At 43.5% G+C, this 19,430-nt stretch overlaps 1 protein-coding gene across 2 annotated transcripts in view; it reads right to left on the bottom strand.

The window, feature by feature from the left end:
* The window catches only part of RTN4IP1 (reticulon 4 interacting protein 1), a 41,435-nt gene that overhangs the window by 10,263 nt on the left and 11,742 nt on the right, over positions 1-19,430 (bottom strand). For both annotated transcript variants that reach the window (XM_077289632.1, XM_077289633.1), the window contains exons 7-8: positions 5,615-5,798; positions 3,831-3,923 (exon numbers count right to left, since the gene is read on the bottom strand). In XM_077289632.1, coding sequence (XP_077145747.1) covers positions 3,831-3,923; positions 5,615-5,798 — 277 coding nt within the window. The remainder of the gene's footprint in view (positions 1-3,830; positions 3,924-5,614; positions 5,799-19,430) is intronic.

The following is a 19,430-nucleotide window of genomic DNA, read 5'->3' as shown; positions in this document are numbered from 1 at the left end:
CCGTGTAAATGTTTTGGAGTGGCCTAGTCAAAGCCCAGAACCTTAATCCAATTGAGAATCTGTGGTCAGACTTGAAGATTGCTGTTCACCAGAGGAAACCATCTTACTTGAAGGATCTGGAGCAGTTTTGCCTTGAGGAATGGGCAAAAATCCCAGTGGAAAGATGTGGAAATCTCATAGAGACTTATCCAAAGCGACTTGCATCAAATTACCGCAAAGGGAGGCGGAATAGCTGCGCACACTGAAGTTTTCAGTTACTGTCACATTTGTTTACTTCACAATAAAAAGGAAACCAAATGTTCCCAGTTGGAGGCATGTTCTTTACATGAACTCATGCAAACCCTAAAAAAAAAAAAATCCAGGTTGTGAGGTAGGAAAACTCGAAAAACTCGTTGTAGCTGCAAGATTATTTGCATTGTTGCTCCATTATTTGTTTCAAACACAAATGGCCATTAAACAACCTAAAATAATAAAAATGTTATCCATATGTTTTGTATATTAAATATCCAATTAATTATATAGGTCATCCTTTTTACCAGGTAATTATCTAAATATTAAACTGATATTTTTATAATAATAAGGGTACAAATGATTTGTTTTCACCACAAACCAGAGGTCAGTAGGTTTAATTGATATCACTTCAGCTCTTGTATTGTTTAAGTACGGTAATTTGACTATTTTCAATGATAAAAAAAAAACACAGACGTGAATACCAAAGTGGTGATCCCCTCCATCCAGCATTGCACAATTACACTATTTGTATTGACCGGCCGCATTGTGTATCTAATCCTGCACTGGCTGACCATACAGAGGGACAACATAACACTGAGCTGCTGCTAAAATCAACTGAGTCAGATGAAAGTCCTTCCGGTATTAGGCAGCAGAGGCGGCGAAGGCCTGGTGCAGGATGAATGAACAATGATCAGGGGAGATTAGGGAAATAATAAAGTCACAGCCTATGTACTGCAGAATATCAGATTCCTGGCACAAGGCACTTTTGTTGTGTTCTGGGAAGAGGGATTAACACGTAGGTCTACAGAGAGCAGGGATTAGAGAAATCTACATTTGTTTATGCAATATTAAAATGAATGATACAAAGTTTACTCTACACGGTGGTTACTTCCTCTATTTCTCCTACCACAAAATCATAAACAACATAAAATTAAGTCTACACTATGTGGGGATGCTCAGTTATCAGTGTTAAAGGGGTTGTTCGTTGAAAATAAGTTAACCACTTATCCGCAGTATAGGTAGTAATTTGTTGACTGGTCGGATCCAACCAGTGGGATCCGCACTGATCGCCATAATGGGGGATTTTAATGCTCGTTAGAAGGGAGTGGCGGTGCCCAACCTGTTGCTCCATTCATTCCTTATATCTTTTTCGATAACTCCATAGAGAATGAATGGATCATTGGCTTTCGTCCAAGCTGCAGCACCATTTTGCGAAGGGGATAAAAATGACCCTTTTTACCGACCAGTGTTTGTGCCAACAGTCGGACACCAACTAATCAACAAATTATCCCCTTTTCTGCAGTTATCCAGTTAAAACAAGTTAATTCTAGTACAAGTGCAATACTAAGGCCGAATTCAGTCATCTGTTTATCATGGTCTGAGTGTAGATCATCGGTCACTTGACCAGAACCCAATAGCCTCATAGGTATATATGAGGCTGATGAGTTCAGGTTAGGAGACTTGCAGTCAGTCTGTGCAATGCAGTCCGTATTTGGTTTGTGATACACAGACATCTGAATGAGACCCAAGGGCCTGCAGTAGGCATACTACAGAGCAGGGCCGGACTGGCCATCTGGCAATTCTGGCAAATGCCAGAAGGGCCTTTGTGGTCATGGGCTGCCTTGTCTGCTACATTGTTAACAGGATCCGTGTTCTCAAGATACCTATACTGTTAAGAGTTGTGATGGAGCACAAAGTCGCTGACTCCGTCACTTACCCCAGCAGGCCACGGGTATCATTAGAAACATTGGTCTTGTAGAAAATCTTCCTTTCCTCCATCCAGAGTAATATTAATAATATATTTCATCTGGTGCTTGGGGACAGGGACATCATGGGCCTGTGTGATTTCAAATGCCAGGGCTGAATTTCAGCCCCAGTCCGTACCTGCTACAGAGTATCAGTTTTGCCTGGTGTATTCCTTTAATCTCTACACAATAAGTGTGGAACATGTTCTGAGGCTTAAATGAGATGTGCGAAGTGGGTGCAGAAGCTGAGTCTACTCCACAGAAGTTGGCACAAGAGTGCTGGCAATGTTATAGACCCGGCACCCGCTTGCAGCTGATAATTCCGAGGTGGTAAGGTACTTAACTGCAATCTGTCATAAACAGAACAATTGAAAACTAAAGAATTGTCCACCACTTACAAAGCCTTTGTATGGAATAGTTAAAAAGCAACACTGTAGAAGACTAAGAACCGATCCACTATAGCATTTGCACCTGTATTTTGTGGAGTCTTTGTTGTTTTTAACCTTTTATTTATTATTAGACATTTTTATAGCGCCATTTTTCCATGGTGCTTTACATGTGAAGAGGGGCATACATAGACAAGTACAATAAACATGAGCAAAAACAAGGCACACACAAGTACAGAGAGAGAGAGAGGACCCTGCCCGCAAGGGCTCACAGTCTACAGGGGTTGGGTGAGGATACACTAGGAGAGGGTAGAGCTGGTTGTGCGGCGGTTCAGTAAACTAAGGATCACTGCAGGCTTCTCGGAAAAGGTGAGTCTTCAGGTTCTTTTTGAAGGTTTCTGTGGTAGGCAAGAGTCTGATGTGTTGGGGTAGAGAGTTCCAGAGTATAGGGAAGCACGGGAGAAGTATTGTATGCGGTTGTGGGAAGAAGAGATGAGAGGGGAGTAGAGAAGGAGGTCTTGAGAGGATCGAAGGATGCGTGTAGGTAAGTACCGGGAGACGAGGTCACAAATGTGGATGGCTTTGCATGTCATGGTTAGGGTTTTGAACTGGAGTCTCTGGACGATAGGAAGCCAGTGAAGGGCTTGGCATAGGGGAGAGGCTGGGGAATAGCTGGGAGACAGGTGGATTAGTCGGACGGCAAAGTGTAGGAAGAATTGGAGAGATACTATTTGGTTTAGGAGATTTCTCAATGACCCTAGTGTGTGGAGACTTAATAAATCTATAATTAATCATTATTTTGCAAAGCACAAACTAGAACCCAAATTCAAACACCATTATATTCAAATTTTAAAATGTAACCTTTATTAAAAATCATAAAGTCTAAAGAAAATTTAGAATTAAAAATATGCAGGAATAGCGACTATCTCATTCCTACATACTGTACATAGAAACTTACTATTAGATTTATATATGCCTGCAGGTTGCCATTTGCTGTAATCTATCTCGTCTTAAATGAAGACATCCCTAATCCTCCTGTCTGTTTAAAATATTAATTCTCCCCCCCCCCCTAAATATGTTTCACTGGTTAAACCTGCTTCATCAGGGAAAGGGGAAGTGTGGCAAAGTATGGTATTTCTGTTGTGCACTGAAGCTATAAAACCTCTGATAGGGAATCATTAGGGCATCACTGGAGGTTTATTAGTTACTAACCAACGAGAATGTACTCTTACCATATTGTTTGACTGACAAATGAAGTTGTCAAACAAATGCTATGGAAGCAGCCAATTTGACATATCTTTGTGCATGGTCCTTCGACCATCCAATCGTGAGCCATTCCTCATGAATGCGCATTGCACAGTGGCACTGTAATTCAGCGCCATCAAGTATTTCCTCACGAATATGTTTTTATGACATAACACCGCACAACAACATAAAGGTTTATGACCTAGTAAGAACTGCCACGTACCTTGCCAGCGTCAACGAGCTCTCCTATTTCATCTAGTGTTGGACCACTGGGAGCAAAGAATCCCCATCGGTAGTGGATTCCTTTGTAGTAGTGCTAGAAAAGAAAGAAATGGCCTGAGCCTTACTACATCTTAGGCGTTGTACTACAACCGGTATAATGCTACCTGTGCACATACAGTAGTGAAAATAAGTATTTTATATACTGCCGATTTTCCCACCTACAAAGAATGGAGAGGTCTGTAATTTTTATCAAATGTACATTTCAACTGTGAGAGATAAAATCTAAAAATAAAAAACAGAAAATCATATTGTACGATTTTTAAATAATTCAATTTAATTTTATTGCATGAAATAAGTATTTGATCACCTATCAACCAGCAAGAATTCTGGCTTCCACAGATCTGTTAGTTTTTCTTTGAGAAGCCCTCCTAATCTGCACTCATTACCTGTATTAATTGCACCTGTTTGAACTCGTTAGCTGTATACAAGACACCTGTCCACACATTCAATCACACTCCAACCTCTCCACCTAGGCAAAAACCGAAGAACTGCCTAAGGACAGCAGGGAAAAATTGTATACCTGCACAAGGTTGGGAAGGGCTACAGGACAATAGGCAAGCAGCTTGGTGAGAAGGCAACAACTGTTGGCACAATTATTAGAAAATGGAAGAAACACAAGATGACTGTCAATTTTCCTCGATCTGGGGTTCCATGCAGTATCTCGCCTTGTGGGGTAAGGATGCGTCTGAGAAAGGTCAGGAATAAGAATAGAAATACATGGAAGAACCTGGTCAATGACCTGAAGAGAGCTGGGACCACAATCTCAAACATTACTCTTAGCAACACACTACGCCGTCATGGAATAAAATCCTGCAGGGCCCTCAAGGTCCACCTGCTCACGCTAGCACATGTCCATTCCCATTTGAAGTTTGTCAATGACCATCTGGATGATCCAGAGGAGACATGGGAGAAGGTCATGTGGTCATATGAGACCAAAATAGAACTTTTTGGTGTTAACTCACTCGCCGTGTTTGTAGGAAGAATAAGGATGAGTACAAGCCCCAAAACACCGTCCAAACCGAGAAGAATGGTGGGGGAAGCATCATACTTTTGGGGTGCTTTTCTGCAACGGGGACAGGAAAACTGCACCGTATTGAAGGGAGCATGGATGGGGTCATGTAGCGCAAGATTTTGGCCAACAACCTCCTTCTCTCAGCAATATATTGAAGATGGGTCGTGGCTGGGTCTTCAAGCATGACAATGACCCGAAACACACAGCCAGGGCAAGTAAGGGGTGGTTCCATAAGAAGCATTTAAAGGCCCTGTAGTTGCCTACCCAATCTCTAGCCTTGAACCCAATAGAAAATCTTTGGAGGGAGAAGATCTGAATGGAGGAGTGGGCCAAAATCCCTGCTGCAGTGTGTGCAAACTTGGTGAAGAACTGCAAGAAACGTCTGACCTCTGCAACTGAAAAACAAAGGTTTCTGTACCAAATATTAAGTTCTGTTTTTCTATTGTACCAAATACTGTTTTCATAAAATAAAATTCAAATTAATTATGTAAAAATCATACAATCTGATTTTCTGTTTTTTATTTTTTGATTCTGTCTCTCACAGTTAAAGTGTATCTATGATAAAAATTACAGACCTCTCCATTCTTTGTAGGTGGGAAAACTTGCAAAGTTGGCAGTGTATCAAATACTTATTTTCTCACTGTATAGCAAATATTCTTGTCAGCACTTTGCACAGATCTACATTTTGATTATTCAGAAATGGGAAATATTACCTTCATTACTTTTGATGCCAGCGTAACACCTGTACGCATCATGCCATCTGCTATTCCCAGCTGGTCGTTGTTATACAAGAAAGGGGTGACCAGGGTGACATATGTTGCTCCAGACCATGGTTTTAGAAACTGAACTGCCAATTCTTCACTAGTTCCTCCAATGTTATCAAGAATGGCATCAAATCTGAAATTGTAATGATAAAACATTTATTTAAAAATAAACTGTGCTTACTACATGGGAAGGTCCATATTATTTTGTTCTCATCTTGGGATGGTAAGGTTTGTTTTATTAAATATATACAAGTTTAGATTTTCTTTCTAAAAGACTGCTCATATAAACCAGACACCACTGCCATAAGAACATTACCGTATCTGGAAGCAACGTGCCATGGTCACCAGATAGGTCATTACACAAGCCGATGGGTTATTGCCCTGCATTCTTATACTGAGCAGAGGTGAACTTAAGTATCACTACAGAAAGGGAATTTCTACTAAGTAGATAGTAATGAACATACATGATTTATGCATGTTCACCCATGGATGAGCAGGGTCATGTTTCAAAAGGTGCAGATTTTGGATGTTACCATCGTCATATTATGTGTTACTCACGTGGTTGTGGAACCACGGTGCCGAGGTACGGAGAGAACCTGGAGGGGCGTAACTAAGCATAACATAACTAAACCTAGTACTTCACTAGAGCCCCTGATGGTGTGATTAGACTTGAACCTAGGTGGGGACATTCTAAGCACACTGCCAGGGGCTGGGAGAAAAGAAAATGACAAGAGAGCATGGTCGGATAAGTAAACACACCAGCATCCCTGCATGAGGGGGTGCCGTCGCTGCGCTATAACAGTACTCCCTCCTTGCGCTTCTTCTTCAAGCTCACCAGAAATTTCTGAAGAAGTGGAGAATAAGCTTTGGGCGCCCAATACCTTTCTTCAGATCTAAATCCCTTCCAGTCGATTAAGAAAAAGTTCTTCCCTCTCACACTTTTCATGGCCAGGATATTCATCATCCTCAAGACATCCTCAGGGCTAATGGGAGCAGGCGTAGCACCAGGATCCTCGAAGAAGGAACTTAAGATGACAGGCTTCAGTGGGGACACGTGGAAGGAATTGGGTATTCGTAAGCAAGCTGGCAGTTTCAGCTCATAGGATAAGGCATTCATTTTTTGATGACTTTGAAAGGGAACAATGAAGCGAGGACTCAACTTGTAGGATGGGATCTTGAGACAGATGTACTTGGAAGATAGCCACACCTTATCCCCTGGAAGATACAAAGGAGGATCCAAACATTTCTTGTCCGCATGCTTATTCATACGCTCAAACGATTTTTCTTTAGTGACTTTAATGTCCTCCCATATCTTTGAGAAATCCATTGAAAGGGCATTGGCAGGTGGTACGCCAGAAGCGGCCATCACTGGAAGAGGAAGTCCTGGCTGTTGCCGAAAAACAACAAAAAAAAAAAAATGAGGAACTCGCAGAAGATTCACTTATGTGGTATAGAAAAACTAGCTGGAATCTGATTGATTCTCTATTCTTGTCCGTTGGATTGAGGGTGGTATGCAGACGAGAAATCCGGGACTAAGTTCAAAAGCTAGCACAAAGCTCTCTAGTGTTTGAATGTAAACTGGACAGCTCGGTCAAATACAATGTGGAGAAGGAATCCGTGAAGGCGGAATATGTGACGGATTAATTTCTCCGCAAGTTTCAGAGCGGACGGAAGGCCTGGTAATGGGGTGAAATGTGCCATCTTTGAGAAACGATCCACCACTACCCAGATGCTGGAAGAGCCCAAGGACACAGCAAGATCTGTGATAAAGTCTAAGGCAATATGCTGCCAAGACATCAAGGGCACAGGAAGTGGTAGGAGTCACTCAGATGGGAGTTGTCTAGCAAGGGCAGGAGGAAAGGAAATCCATGATTTCCTTACGCATGGTAGACCACCTGTATTGACGATATATGAGCTGCAAAGTCTTTTTCTGCCCAGAATGACCGTCCTCCTTGGAGGAGTGGCTGCATTGCAGAACTCGCCTCTTGTCTGATTCTGATACCAGGCAGAATTTGGGACAGGTTTACTGGAGCCACAGTAGCCATGTGGCTTGGATGGCTCAATGATGAGTTGAGGTTCCTCCTCTTGGTCAGTGGGAAGGAAGGAGCGGGAAAGTGCATCAGCCTTGATGTTTTTGTCAAATGGCCGGAGATGCAGAACAAATCAAAACGGGCAAAGAATAACAGCCATCCTTCCTGGCATGGGTTTAGTATTTGCACGGACTGCAGATAGGCCAGGTTCTCAAGGTCGGTATAAATCACTGGATGAACTGCTCTCTCCAGAAGGTATACCTACTCCTCTAGAGCCATCTTGATTGCTAACAAGTCTGTCGCCAATTAAGTAGTTGCGCTCCAAGGTAGACACCACAGGTCACTATGAGGCCGAAATGGAACTTCTTAGTAAGAACTGCTCTACCCCATAAGATGAAGTATCTACTTCTAGAAAGAATAGTTTATTCACTTATGGTCGATCTAATACTGGAGCAGAGAAGACTTGTTTCAGGGAAAGAAAAAGCGTTCTCAGCCTCTGGAGTCCTTATCTTCGGATCGGCGCCCTTATGGATTATGGAGAAGAGTAGAGCGGTCCAGGACAAAAAATGCGGAATGAATTGTTGGTAGTACTTGGCGAATCCTAGGAAACGCTGGATAGGTTTAACAGAGTCAGGACGCGGCCACTTGAGGAAGGAAGACAACTTCTCCGGATCCATCTCCAGTCCGAGATTATATAACGCAGGAAAAGCAGAGAAGGCTGTTCAAACACACATTTCTCAAATTTAGCGTACAGGGGTTTCACTCCAAGTCACTGCAGGGCTTGGTGAACGTTCTGCCTATGCAAGGGCAGATCTGGAGAGAAGATCAAGATATCGTCCAGGTAGATCACGACAAACATACAGGAGATCTAGAAAGATATCGTTCAAAAATTCTTGGAAGACAGCTGGGGCATTGCTGAGTCCAAATGGCATAACTCTGTATTCATAATCTCCGTCCCGGGTGATGAAAGCCATCTTCCACTCATCTCCTCAATGTATCTGGATGAGATTGTATGCTCCTCACAGATTCAGTTTGGTAAAGATCCTAACACCTCAGAGGCGGCTGAACAACTCCGGAATCGACGGCAACAGATACTTATCAATGACCTGATTGAGACCCCTACAATCAATGCAAGGTTGGAGGGTCCCATCCTTTTTCTTTACAAAAAGGAAGCAGTCTCAAGCTGGAGATGCAGACTTCTGATTGAAACCCCCTAGCCAAATTCTCCTTAACATACTAAGACATGGCTAGAGTCTCCACCTGGGACAGGGGGTAAATATGGCTTTGTGGAGGTGAGTATCCCGGAAGCAGGTCTATAGGGCTGTCGTACAGCCTATGTGGAGGGAAAGTCTCTGCTTCTTTCTTGTCACAGACATCCGCATATTACCAGTAGTCAGTTGGTAATCCCGACAGAGAAGATGGTGCTACCGGTAGCTGGGCCAGTTATATAGGTGCAAGACACTTCTCATGACAAGAATGACCCCAACGAAGCACCACTACAGATCTCCAGTCAAGGATGAGTTCATGCATGCGGAGCCATGGAGGATCCAAAAGAAGCAGGTGAGACAGGTCTAGGAAGCACATAAAAGGCGATCTACTCAGCGTGCTGCATTCCTATCCAAAGCTCCACCTGCTCAGTGACCACCCGAATGGCTACTGATATGTGCTTCCCATAGACAGAGGACACCAGCAACGGATTTTGGAGTTGTTGTCAAACAGGGATCTGGTAGCAATCTACCACTGCATGCAGTATGAAGTTCCCTGTTGCACCGGAATCCAGATATGCTGTCTCAACAAATCGGGAACCTCCACAAGTCAATCATACAGTCAAGATCAATGGCGGAGAGGAATTGCACTCACCCAGGGTAGCCTCTCTTAAAGGCTCTAGGCTTGGGAGTTTTTCGACTTCTTGGGACACGAGAGAATGAGATGACCGGTTTCTCCACAAGAGAAACACAAGCTGTTGGCTCGATGAATCTCTTGCCGTTGCTGAGCCAGCTCCACGTTGTCTACTTGCATAGATTCAAGAGATGGTGTGGGAGCAGTAGGCTAAGGAGTGAGTGGGCTTTGGAAGGACGGGACAAGAGGAAGCGGTTTTCTTTCGCACACAGTTTCTCAGGAGTTCTTCTGAAACAGGAGGTCGATTCGGATGGCCAGGAAACCTAGATTGTCCAGTGTAGTAGGAAGGTCTCATCTTGCTAGCTCATCCTTGATCCTTTCAGACAATCCTTCCCAGGAAGCGGCTAACAGTGTCTTGTTGTCCCAGCCAAGTTCAGAAGCCAGAGTGCGGAAAAAGACTGCATATTGGCCTACAAACAGACTGCCATGGAGAACTCTGAAGAGGGATGAGGTAGCAAAACTAACTCGGCCTGGTTCGTCAAATACCTTGCGGAACACCTCCAGGAAGGTCTGCAGGTCTGAGATTATCGCATCTCCTCTCACCTACAACGGGGTTGAGCCACGCCAGGGCCTCTTCTCCAAGTTAGGACATTTGAAAGGCTATCTTTGCTCGGTCGGAGGGAAACTGGTTGATAAAACCTCGGTATTGTTGTCAAAACGTGATGGTGCAAATATATGGGATCAAGAATTTGAAGCATGATTTGCAGACTGAATGGTCACTGCCGAGGTTGCCACAGTTTAAACTGAAGCAGATGCGGTGGCTGTTGTCAAAGAATCCAGGTGGGCATTAATAGTTCGTAGTTAAGATAGGATTTTATCTTGCTGATCTCATCAACGGGTCACCTCATGGTATAGGTCCGATACTGGAGGATAAGAGTCAGTGGGTTCAATGGCCTTCGCAAACATGTTACATGCACGTAGTTGTGGAACCATTGTGCCACGGTCCAGAGAGAGCCTGGAGGTGCATAGCTAAGCAAACAGCGGGTTCTTCACTAGAGCTCCTGATAATGTGGTTAGACTTGAACTGTGGTGGATGCCAGGTACTACTCCAGGATGGACCCTGATGCCACAGCAGCTGACCCTCAAGGGGACAGGGAAGTAGGACTGGCCAGGAGCTGGTTAGCAGAATGTATGCAGCAAGTAGACAGATGCAGATCAGGCACCTGCAGGACTGGGACAGGAACACAGTGCGGCCACAGTTACGGGATCACTGGTGCAGGTACAGAGGTGTGGATTCAGACAGATCTGGAACAGGACTAGGCACAAGCAGGATGGGTTCAGGATTAGGTACAGCCAGACGGGCAGGATCAGGTGTAGACAAAGTGGAAAGGGTCAGGTAGGCAGGATGGACAGAATCAAATATTGAGAGCACAGGTACAGGGACCTTGCAACTAGCTAACAGGATAAAGACTGATAACTGAAGTTGCTAAGGCACCTCCCAATATATAATATCAGACATTTCCCAGCTATTGGCTGATGACATTTTAGCAGCACATGCTGGCCCTTTAAAAGGCCTGAAGGGTGCACTCTAAGCACACTTCTAGGAGACCTGCGTGCTGTGTGCAGGTCCTGGGAGGAAACAAAGCGACGAGTAAGCGCGTACGGGTAAGTAAAACACACCAGCAAGGAGGAAGAAGGAGACACATGCAGGGGTGCTGGCACTGCGCTAACATAATGGTATGGTATGCAATTTATAGGATTGATTTACAATTACAGAGGTGGACAAAGTAGAGAAACTTTGTCATCCACTAGGCCAGATGGATAGTACTTGGGCTGCCTTTTAGACGATCATAAGTAAGTCTCACTAACTTTTAACACGTTTAGAGGCCGGATTCTCCCAAGTCCAGAAGAAAGCCTCTACCCCCAAGTCCTCATTCAGAAGTCAGTATTTCTCATACAAGTGCTATTAGTATTTCTGATGAATAAACTTTTGCCTATGATAGTCTACAGGGTAGTACACAAATATCAAAAGATTGACTGACACATCGAAACAGAAAACAGGTGTGAACAAGTGCTTACTAAGAGTAGCCATCGCCATAAATAACCAACAAATAAAATAGAACTCTGTAGCGCTATAGCATACACACATAAAATATATGAAATTTGGAATTGCATTACTGATCAAGAAAATGTGAAAAATTGAAAATACTTAGCACATCAATTGGCCAATTCCTTTTTTTTGGTTATATACAGAATAGCAGTGTATTCAAAAACATGAGTTAATCAAAATCTTTATACTAGTCTTTATTTCCATGCATTGGGAGCACTGCATTCTGTTTCTAATTCCAAACAAAGAGAAATGTATATAATATTTAACTACTTTACAGAAAATAACAAAAAATGATCATTGGGCTGTTCTAAAAAAAAATAGTGTCTGATGAAAATCACTGATGAAACTTGGTAAATTTTTCCTCGTAGGTGAAAAAATGTGTTGTTTGAATGAGGTCCAAGTTTGGTACTTACAGGAAAACACATTTTCTTTTAGCGCTCTTCTTTACGGCTTGCTCACACTGTCACGTAACCAGCGTATAAATCGCATAGCACTCGCTTCAATGTTATACTGTGGGGCAGTGAGTCGGCATTAGAAAAAAAAAAAGTGTATATTGGATGGCCTGCACCCATTCAAGTCTATGGGTGTGCGCAAAACATCAGACTGCAGTTGTACGTCATCCAAGTGCAGTCCAATGTACGCCAAGTTGAACATGCTGCACAGAGATGGCTGGATGTCAAACCAATATTGACATGTGTTAGTATCATTATTTGCAAAAGAACGCTGCCTTACCTAAATAAAAAATGAAATTACCTAATAAAGAAACATTGCAGCTCCTAAAACATTTTAAAGGAGAACTTTTCACCAGACTCAAAATATTATCTATTTATCTCATCCACTCAGCTCGTTCTAAAGGTACCGTCACATTAAGCGACGCTGCAGCGATATCGACAACGATGCCGATCGCTGCAGCGTCGCTGTGTGGTCGCTGGAGAGCTGTCACACAGACAGCTCTCCAGCGACCAACGATGCCGAAGTCCCCGGGTAACCAGGGTAAACATCGGGTTACTAAGCGCAGGGCCGCGCTTAGTAACCCGATGTTTACCCTGGTTACCATTGTAAATGTAAAAAAAAAAAAACAGTACATACTCACCTTCTGATGTCCGTCAGGTCCCTGGCCGTCTGCTTCCCGCACTGACTGTGAGCTCCGGCCGGCCGTAAAGTAAAAGCAGAGCACAGCAGTGGTCCCTGGCCGTCTGCTTCCCGCACTGACTGTGAGCTCCGGCCGGCCGTAAAGTAAAAGCAGAGCACAGCGGTGACGTCACCGCTGTGCTGTGCTTTACGGCTGGCCGGCGCTCACAGTCAGTGCGGGAAGCAGACGGCCAGGGACCTGACGGACATCAGAAAGTGAGTATGTACTGTTTTTTTTTTTTACATTTACAATGGTATCCAGGGTAAATATCGGGTTACTAAGCGCGGCCCTGCACTTAGTAACCCGATATTTACCCTGGTTACCATTGTAAAACATTGCTGGCATCGTTGCTTTTGCTGTCAAACACGACGATACAAGCCGATCTGACGACCAAATAAAGTTCTGGACTTCTAGCTCTGACCAGCGATATCAAAGCAGGATCCAGATCGCTGCTGCGTGTCAAACACAACGATATCGCTATCCAGGACGCTGCAACGTCACGGATCGCTATCGTTGCAAAGTCGTTTAGTGTGAAGGTACCTTAAGGCCATGTTCACAAGCAGCGGTTTATTCTGCACCCAAAACCTGATATCACGGCAGTAAAAACACTGGATAGAAAACGTCCAGTCCGCTTTTCAGCGTTTACATGGCGGTTTCTGGGTGCGGATTACATTTGTGCTTTGTCCACAGTACATATGTAATAAAGTTTGTATTATTCACCAAAAGCTACTGTAGAAAGCAGCTGCTAATTGGTACAAAAACGTTGCAAAAAAACGAAAACCGTTGCATATGAACATAGCCTAAAAGGTAAAATTCCCAAGAAAGGGATCCCTGTATGGCTGAGGCATCTACAGTTAGTTTACAATTTCGCATACAATCAGCTAAAATAATTCATTCATTTCTGGGTTTGTGATGCTACAATGAGTATGTGGAAGGAAGACCATGACACAGTCAAATCATTCAAGTAAGTAGGTAGGAAAAGCCAGTTAAGCTCTGATTTCCATGTCGCAGCGCACGTGGGATAGGACCATGGCATAGGGGTAAATATACAAACCGATTTGCTTTGCACTAGTATTTGTCAGCAGACCAGACAGTCATATTCTTCACTAATGAGAACATGTATTTGCCTGCAGCAAACAAGGGGCTAATGAATGTCTTTTGCATTAACCGCCTTACCGATTGTCCTAACAGAACATTTGGCTCCTAAAGAATAAACAGACAATTTCTATAAAAATGGAATATAATATTCTTTCCTGAATATGACTGTACATTTTACTCAAACGCTGCAACATATTTAGTATAGTTAGAGGGGTCCATGTCTAAGATGCCAGATCCGAGGCAGGTTCCCACTCTGCTCCCTGTAAGGCCATGTGCACACGTTCAGGATTTGGTCAGTATTTTACATCAGTATTTGTAAGCTAAAACCAGGAGTGGGTGATAAATACAGAAGCGGTGACGTGTTTCTATTATACTTTTCCTCTGATTGTTCCACTCCTGGTTTTGGCCTGCAAATACTGATGTAAATGTAAAAAAAAAAGCTTCAAAAACTTTTCAAATCTGCTTCAGGAATTAAAAAAGCCCTGCAATGAAGCAACTTCCAAATGTTTTCTACTCACATCAAAAACTCCATGTGCATACACTCCTAGGCTTTGTTCACACGTTGCGTTTTTTTAATAAAAAAAATTTCAGCTGCGTTTCACAGTACCAGCATAGTGTACGAGTCTCAAAAATCTCATGCACGCAGCTTGTTTTTTTGTCCTCAGTATTTTGTGCAATACCTTGATTTTGCCAAATGCAGCATCTCATTTCTTTAAGCGTTTTTTCAGCATTTTTTATCCATTGAAAGCAATGGGTGGTGCAAAAACGCTGTAACAAAATGCAGGTATCAGTGTTTGCTGTGTTTTTTGTACCAAAACCTGATGAAGTAGAATATATATATTTTTTTATATGCACTAAACTTTATCAGCATGCGCAAGAGCCAAATGTACCATGACAAAAACGCAGCAAAATAACCTAAGCAAAACCTGCTTTTTTGAGGCAAGATTCTTACTGCCAAAAGAGCAGGTTTTGCCTGCAGAAAAAAAAAACACATAAAAATCGCAACATGTGAACATAGCCTTAGGGTGTGTTCGCACTGAGGTTTTTTTTCCCCCTTTGCGGTGTTTTCTTAGAAATTGTTTAATTGAAGAGTTATTGCTCTGAAAATTAAAAAAAAAAAAAAAAAGAAAAAGAAAAACTAAGTGTGAACATACCCTTGGAATTCCCACTAATTTGGACATTGAACACTATGGCCTTATTATAGTGAGCATCTACAGTGCCTTGAAAATGTATTCATACCCCGTGAACTTGTCCACATTTTTTTCAGGTCACACCCACAAGCTTAAATGTATTTTATTGGGATTTTATGTGATATAGAAGACCAAGTAGCAAGTGTAAGAAAAATGATGCAGGATTTTCAAAATATTTTAAAAATATAATTCTGAAAATTGTGACGTGCATTTGTATTCAGTGCCCCCTGAGTCAATGCTTTGGCTCAGTGAGATTGGATGGAGAGCGTCTGTGGACAGCAAAGTCTTGCCACAGATTCTCAATGGGATTTAAGTCTACTGTGACTATGCTTTGATCTAAACCATTCCATTTCAGCTCTGGCAGTATATTTAGGGTTGTTGTCCTGCTGGAAGATGAACCTATTGTCCAGTCTCAAGTCTATTAAAGCCTCTAACAGATTTTCATCCAGGATTGCCCTGTATTTAGCTCGTTCATTTTTCCAACAACTCTGATCAGCTTCCCTGTCCCTGCTGAAGAAAAGTATCCCGACAGCATGATGCTGGCTACAGCATGTTTAATGGTGGGGATGGTGTTTTCAGGGTGATGTGCATGGTTTTTTGCCACACATTGCATTTAGCAACAAAAATTCTACTCTGGTCTCAGCTGTGTAAGTTCTACTCTACTCTCAGCTGTGTCCCCTACATGTCATATGTAAGAAGGTGCTTTGGTCAGATGAGATCAAAGTAGAACTTTTGGTGCTAAATGCAAAATGCTAAGTATGGAGGGAAACTAACACACACGCTGAAAACACCATCCCCACCAGCAAACATGATGGAAGCAGCACTAGGCTGTCAGGATGCTTTTCTTCAGCAAGGACAGCAAAGCTGGACATAGCTGATGTGAAGATGAATGGAGCTAAATATCAAGCAATCCTGGAAGAAAAGCCATCGGAGGCTGCATAAGACTTGAGATTGGGGTGTAGGTTCACCTTCCAGCAGGACAATGACCTAAAACATACTTCCAGAGCTACAATGGAAAGGTTTAGATCAAAAGCATATTTGTGTGTGATTGGCCCAGTCACAGTCCAAACCTAAATCCCATTGAAAAAAAATTAGGAAAAGTTCACAGGGTGTGAAGAATATTGGAGACATAATTCCATTTCAATCTTCTGTATCCTATTTGGAACAGAATTATAAAAAATCCCTTCAGCACATGCTGTGATAACATAACACCTGGCCGGTTTCAATCAAAGGGATTCACACACCCCCACTAGCTAGCTGGCATGCAACCTTCTACAGGAGGACCCCCTGGAGCTCTAAGCCAGGGGTGGGGAACCTTTTTTCTGACAACGGCCATTTCGAATGTTATTATCGCGTTTAGGGGCAGTATACAATTATTAACTTAAACATTAGTCAACTCTATTTATTCAAACATTTAAATAACTCTCACCTAATGTGTTGGCTGAAATGACTTCTCTTTGGTGAGGCGTGCGATGTTGGGAGGTATTAATGATATTGCTACTCACAACTGGTTTTCTAAGTTTGCATCAGTCAGTCTTTAGCGACATCGACACTTTGTGATAGAAAGTTTTGAAAAGAACTGCTCACAGCAATAAGCATGTATGTGCCCCCCACAATGCCCCTTATCTAATATGTGTGCGCCACCCCTCAATGACCATCTCACGTAACATCACATAAGACCTGGATCTGACTATAGGTTACATGAGATGGGCATAGAGAGCGGCATACACCAACACTACTCACCATGAAAAATGTAGGTGCCATACAGTGCCCTTCTCAGGTTACATGACACTACATCCAGCCCTCATTATATGATATGCTGTGATATTGGCACTGAGGGTGGCATATACAATATTACCACATCCACCACTCATTATACATTAGATGGGCACTGAGGGTGGAACAAACATATTACATGGTAAAAAGTGTTTGCCACTCTGTGCCAATTCACTGTAGGATTTCAGCAATCCACTCCCTCTGTATGTAACGTTACATGAGGTGGGCATTTAGAGTGGCACGTACATTGTGAGACATGGCTGCAGGTGCCACCCCTAGTGCCCATCTCATTGCAGGATACATCTATCATCATGTAAACACTGGCATGGTTTGCCAACCTCAGTGCCCATCTGACATCTCATGCCCCCACCTCCTCATTATGCAGTATGTCACACGAGGTGGGCACTGAGGGTGGCGCACACAAATGTGGCATGGTGGGGGGTAGATGCTTGTGCCCCCCTGAATAGCCACTTCTCCTTATGTAAGAAGCATGTGCCATTCTCAGTGCCCACCACACGTAACATGCCACCAATCATATCCAGCCATTATGCCACCTGCATGTGCCACCCTGAATGCCCCCCAGTGACACGAGATGTAGAACGGGCAGTCTCCCTCATTTTACCGGCTAAAGCTGAGTGTTAATCTCCTGGCAGTGCTCCGCTTCCTCCGGACAGCCGGTCCTCTCCGCAGCCCCCAGGATACTCCTCTCCTGCACGACGGCGCAGACAATGGCGCGGACCATGCCCCACTGTGCAGCGTGCCCTCTGCTGGTCGGAGGTCGGACGTGCGCAGCTCACACTTGTTTATTTCACCGGTCTATGGCATTACTGCGTCTTGTTCAAGCACCCGCTATTCTACATTGTAAAAAGTGGCAAAGTAGCTGCGGGCTGCACCAGATGATAAGCCATGTGGCCTGAGTCATTTGTTCATCTAGATAGGAATTCATAAAGGAGTTATGGAAATGGTATACGTCCTAGTTGTACATCGTGTATATTTACGAGATCCCCAGAACAGGACAAGCGCCCGTCTGGGTATCAAGCCATTCTAACACGCAAGGAGGAGGAGGCACATAGAACAGACAGAAGAAGCTAGGTAGCAAAACTGAGTTTTAGCTCTATGGGTAGCAGGGGCCCGGTCGGATCCGATGGCGCCAGAACCGCTGCTCTAGGACTGCCCAGAAAGGAGTTATGATCTTTCATATGTTTTGGGAGATTTATCTCCAAACCTCCAGGAGAGGGGATTTACAGTAAGTTCAGCTCAGAGGGCAGGAGGGGAGTGAACCAGAGGGTTAATGCTTGTGTGAAACATATCCTAGTGCTATTTTTCTGGGAGGTCACAAAGACTCATCCTGTTAGGAGAAGTCACACACAAAGGGGACCACAAGCCTCCCATGTGGCAGCCTGTCCCCTGCAAGCCAGGCCTTTCATCTAACTGGTAACTGACCATATGTTCTGCATATACCCTTTGTCCTACTATTGTATTTGCATATCTGACTATTATATATGTATAACCATTGTGTATATATAGTGTATTGTCTAGTATGACCTTTAGGCGATTAAATATATCATTTAACCTTGGGCTGCTCTTTTATGTCGATCCACGATTCCACGTGTATGTTTCTCGGCCTAATCTCACGTGCTACTGGGGTCTGGTTCCTGACCTGATATAACCCTGTTAACAGACCAGGCATATTTCGAATGAGGAACTGGTGGCAGTCCTACCGGGCTGAAAAGGTTCTGTTTCACTGGTACTAGTGAAAGGGGCCGGCCTCTCAGCCTGTCAGGGTTGTGGGCAAGTGTGGTGCCATGTCAGTGATTGCATGGGCCACCTTATCTCACTTCCCGTGCCTCCCTGGGCCCATGTGGATGGGGGGGGGTGTCTGTGTAAAACCGTGCCAAGCTGACCTTATGTGTCCCCAAGGGGTGCAGAACATCACGTTGGTACAAGTGGAGAGACCTTACCACGTGATCCCACTGAATATTCATGTCAGGCAGGGTGGCGAGGTGTGGATCGTTCACGTTCGTCACACAGGGTACGAATCCTTTTTCAATGCACTGAAGATTACAGCTGCAAATATAAAATCTGCTTTTGACTGGGAGAGCCACTGGAACTGTCAAATGAAACTGTCCTTGACTGCCCATTGACGCTTGTGATGTTGAGGAGACAAAGGCACAGGGATTGAATCAAGCTCAACAGAAATTGAAATTCATGCATATTGGCTATCTTTGTAAAGATAAATCAGGAGCATAATCATACCCTTTAGACAGGCAGACAGTTGCAAATTCTATTTCTTGGTAGGACTACACTGCTAAGCTGTAAATAGGAGTCATGGAGAATTGACAGAGGGTGCAGACACTGCACATGGGCGACTGAGTATGATTCTTAAACGTATCCCTATAAAAGTTACTGGGGTGCAGTTCACAGTGTGGGATACATGTTGGACCTGTGGCTTAAAGGTTTATTCCCATGATCATGAACTGGCATTTTAGATTGTGCTTGTAAATATAAGAAAATGTGCAAATTACTGCTCGTTCACATTTTCAGCCGTTGCTGAGATAACACTATTTCTTTACAGATTGTTTCCTTGGAG

Source organism: Ranitomeya variabilis, chromosome 2 (genome assembly GCF_051348905.1).
Source record: "Ranitomeya variabilis isolate aRanVar5 chromosome 2, aRanVar5.hap1, whole genome shotgun sequence".
Lineage (NCBI taxonomy): Eukaryota > Metazoa > Chordata > Amphibia > Anura > Dendrobatidae > Ranitomeya > Ranitomeya variabilis.
Note: the sequence above shows the minus strand (reverse complement) of the source record. Positions and strands in the feature narration are given on the sequence as shown.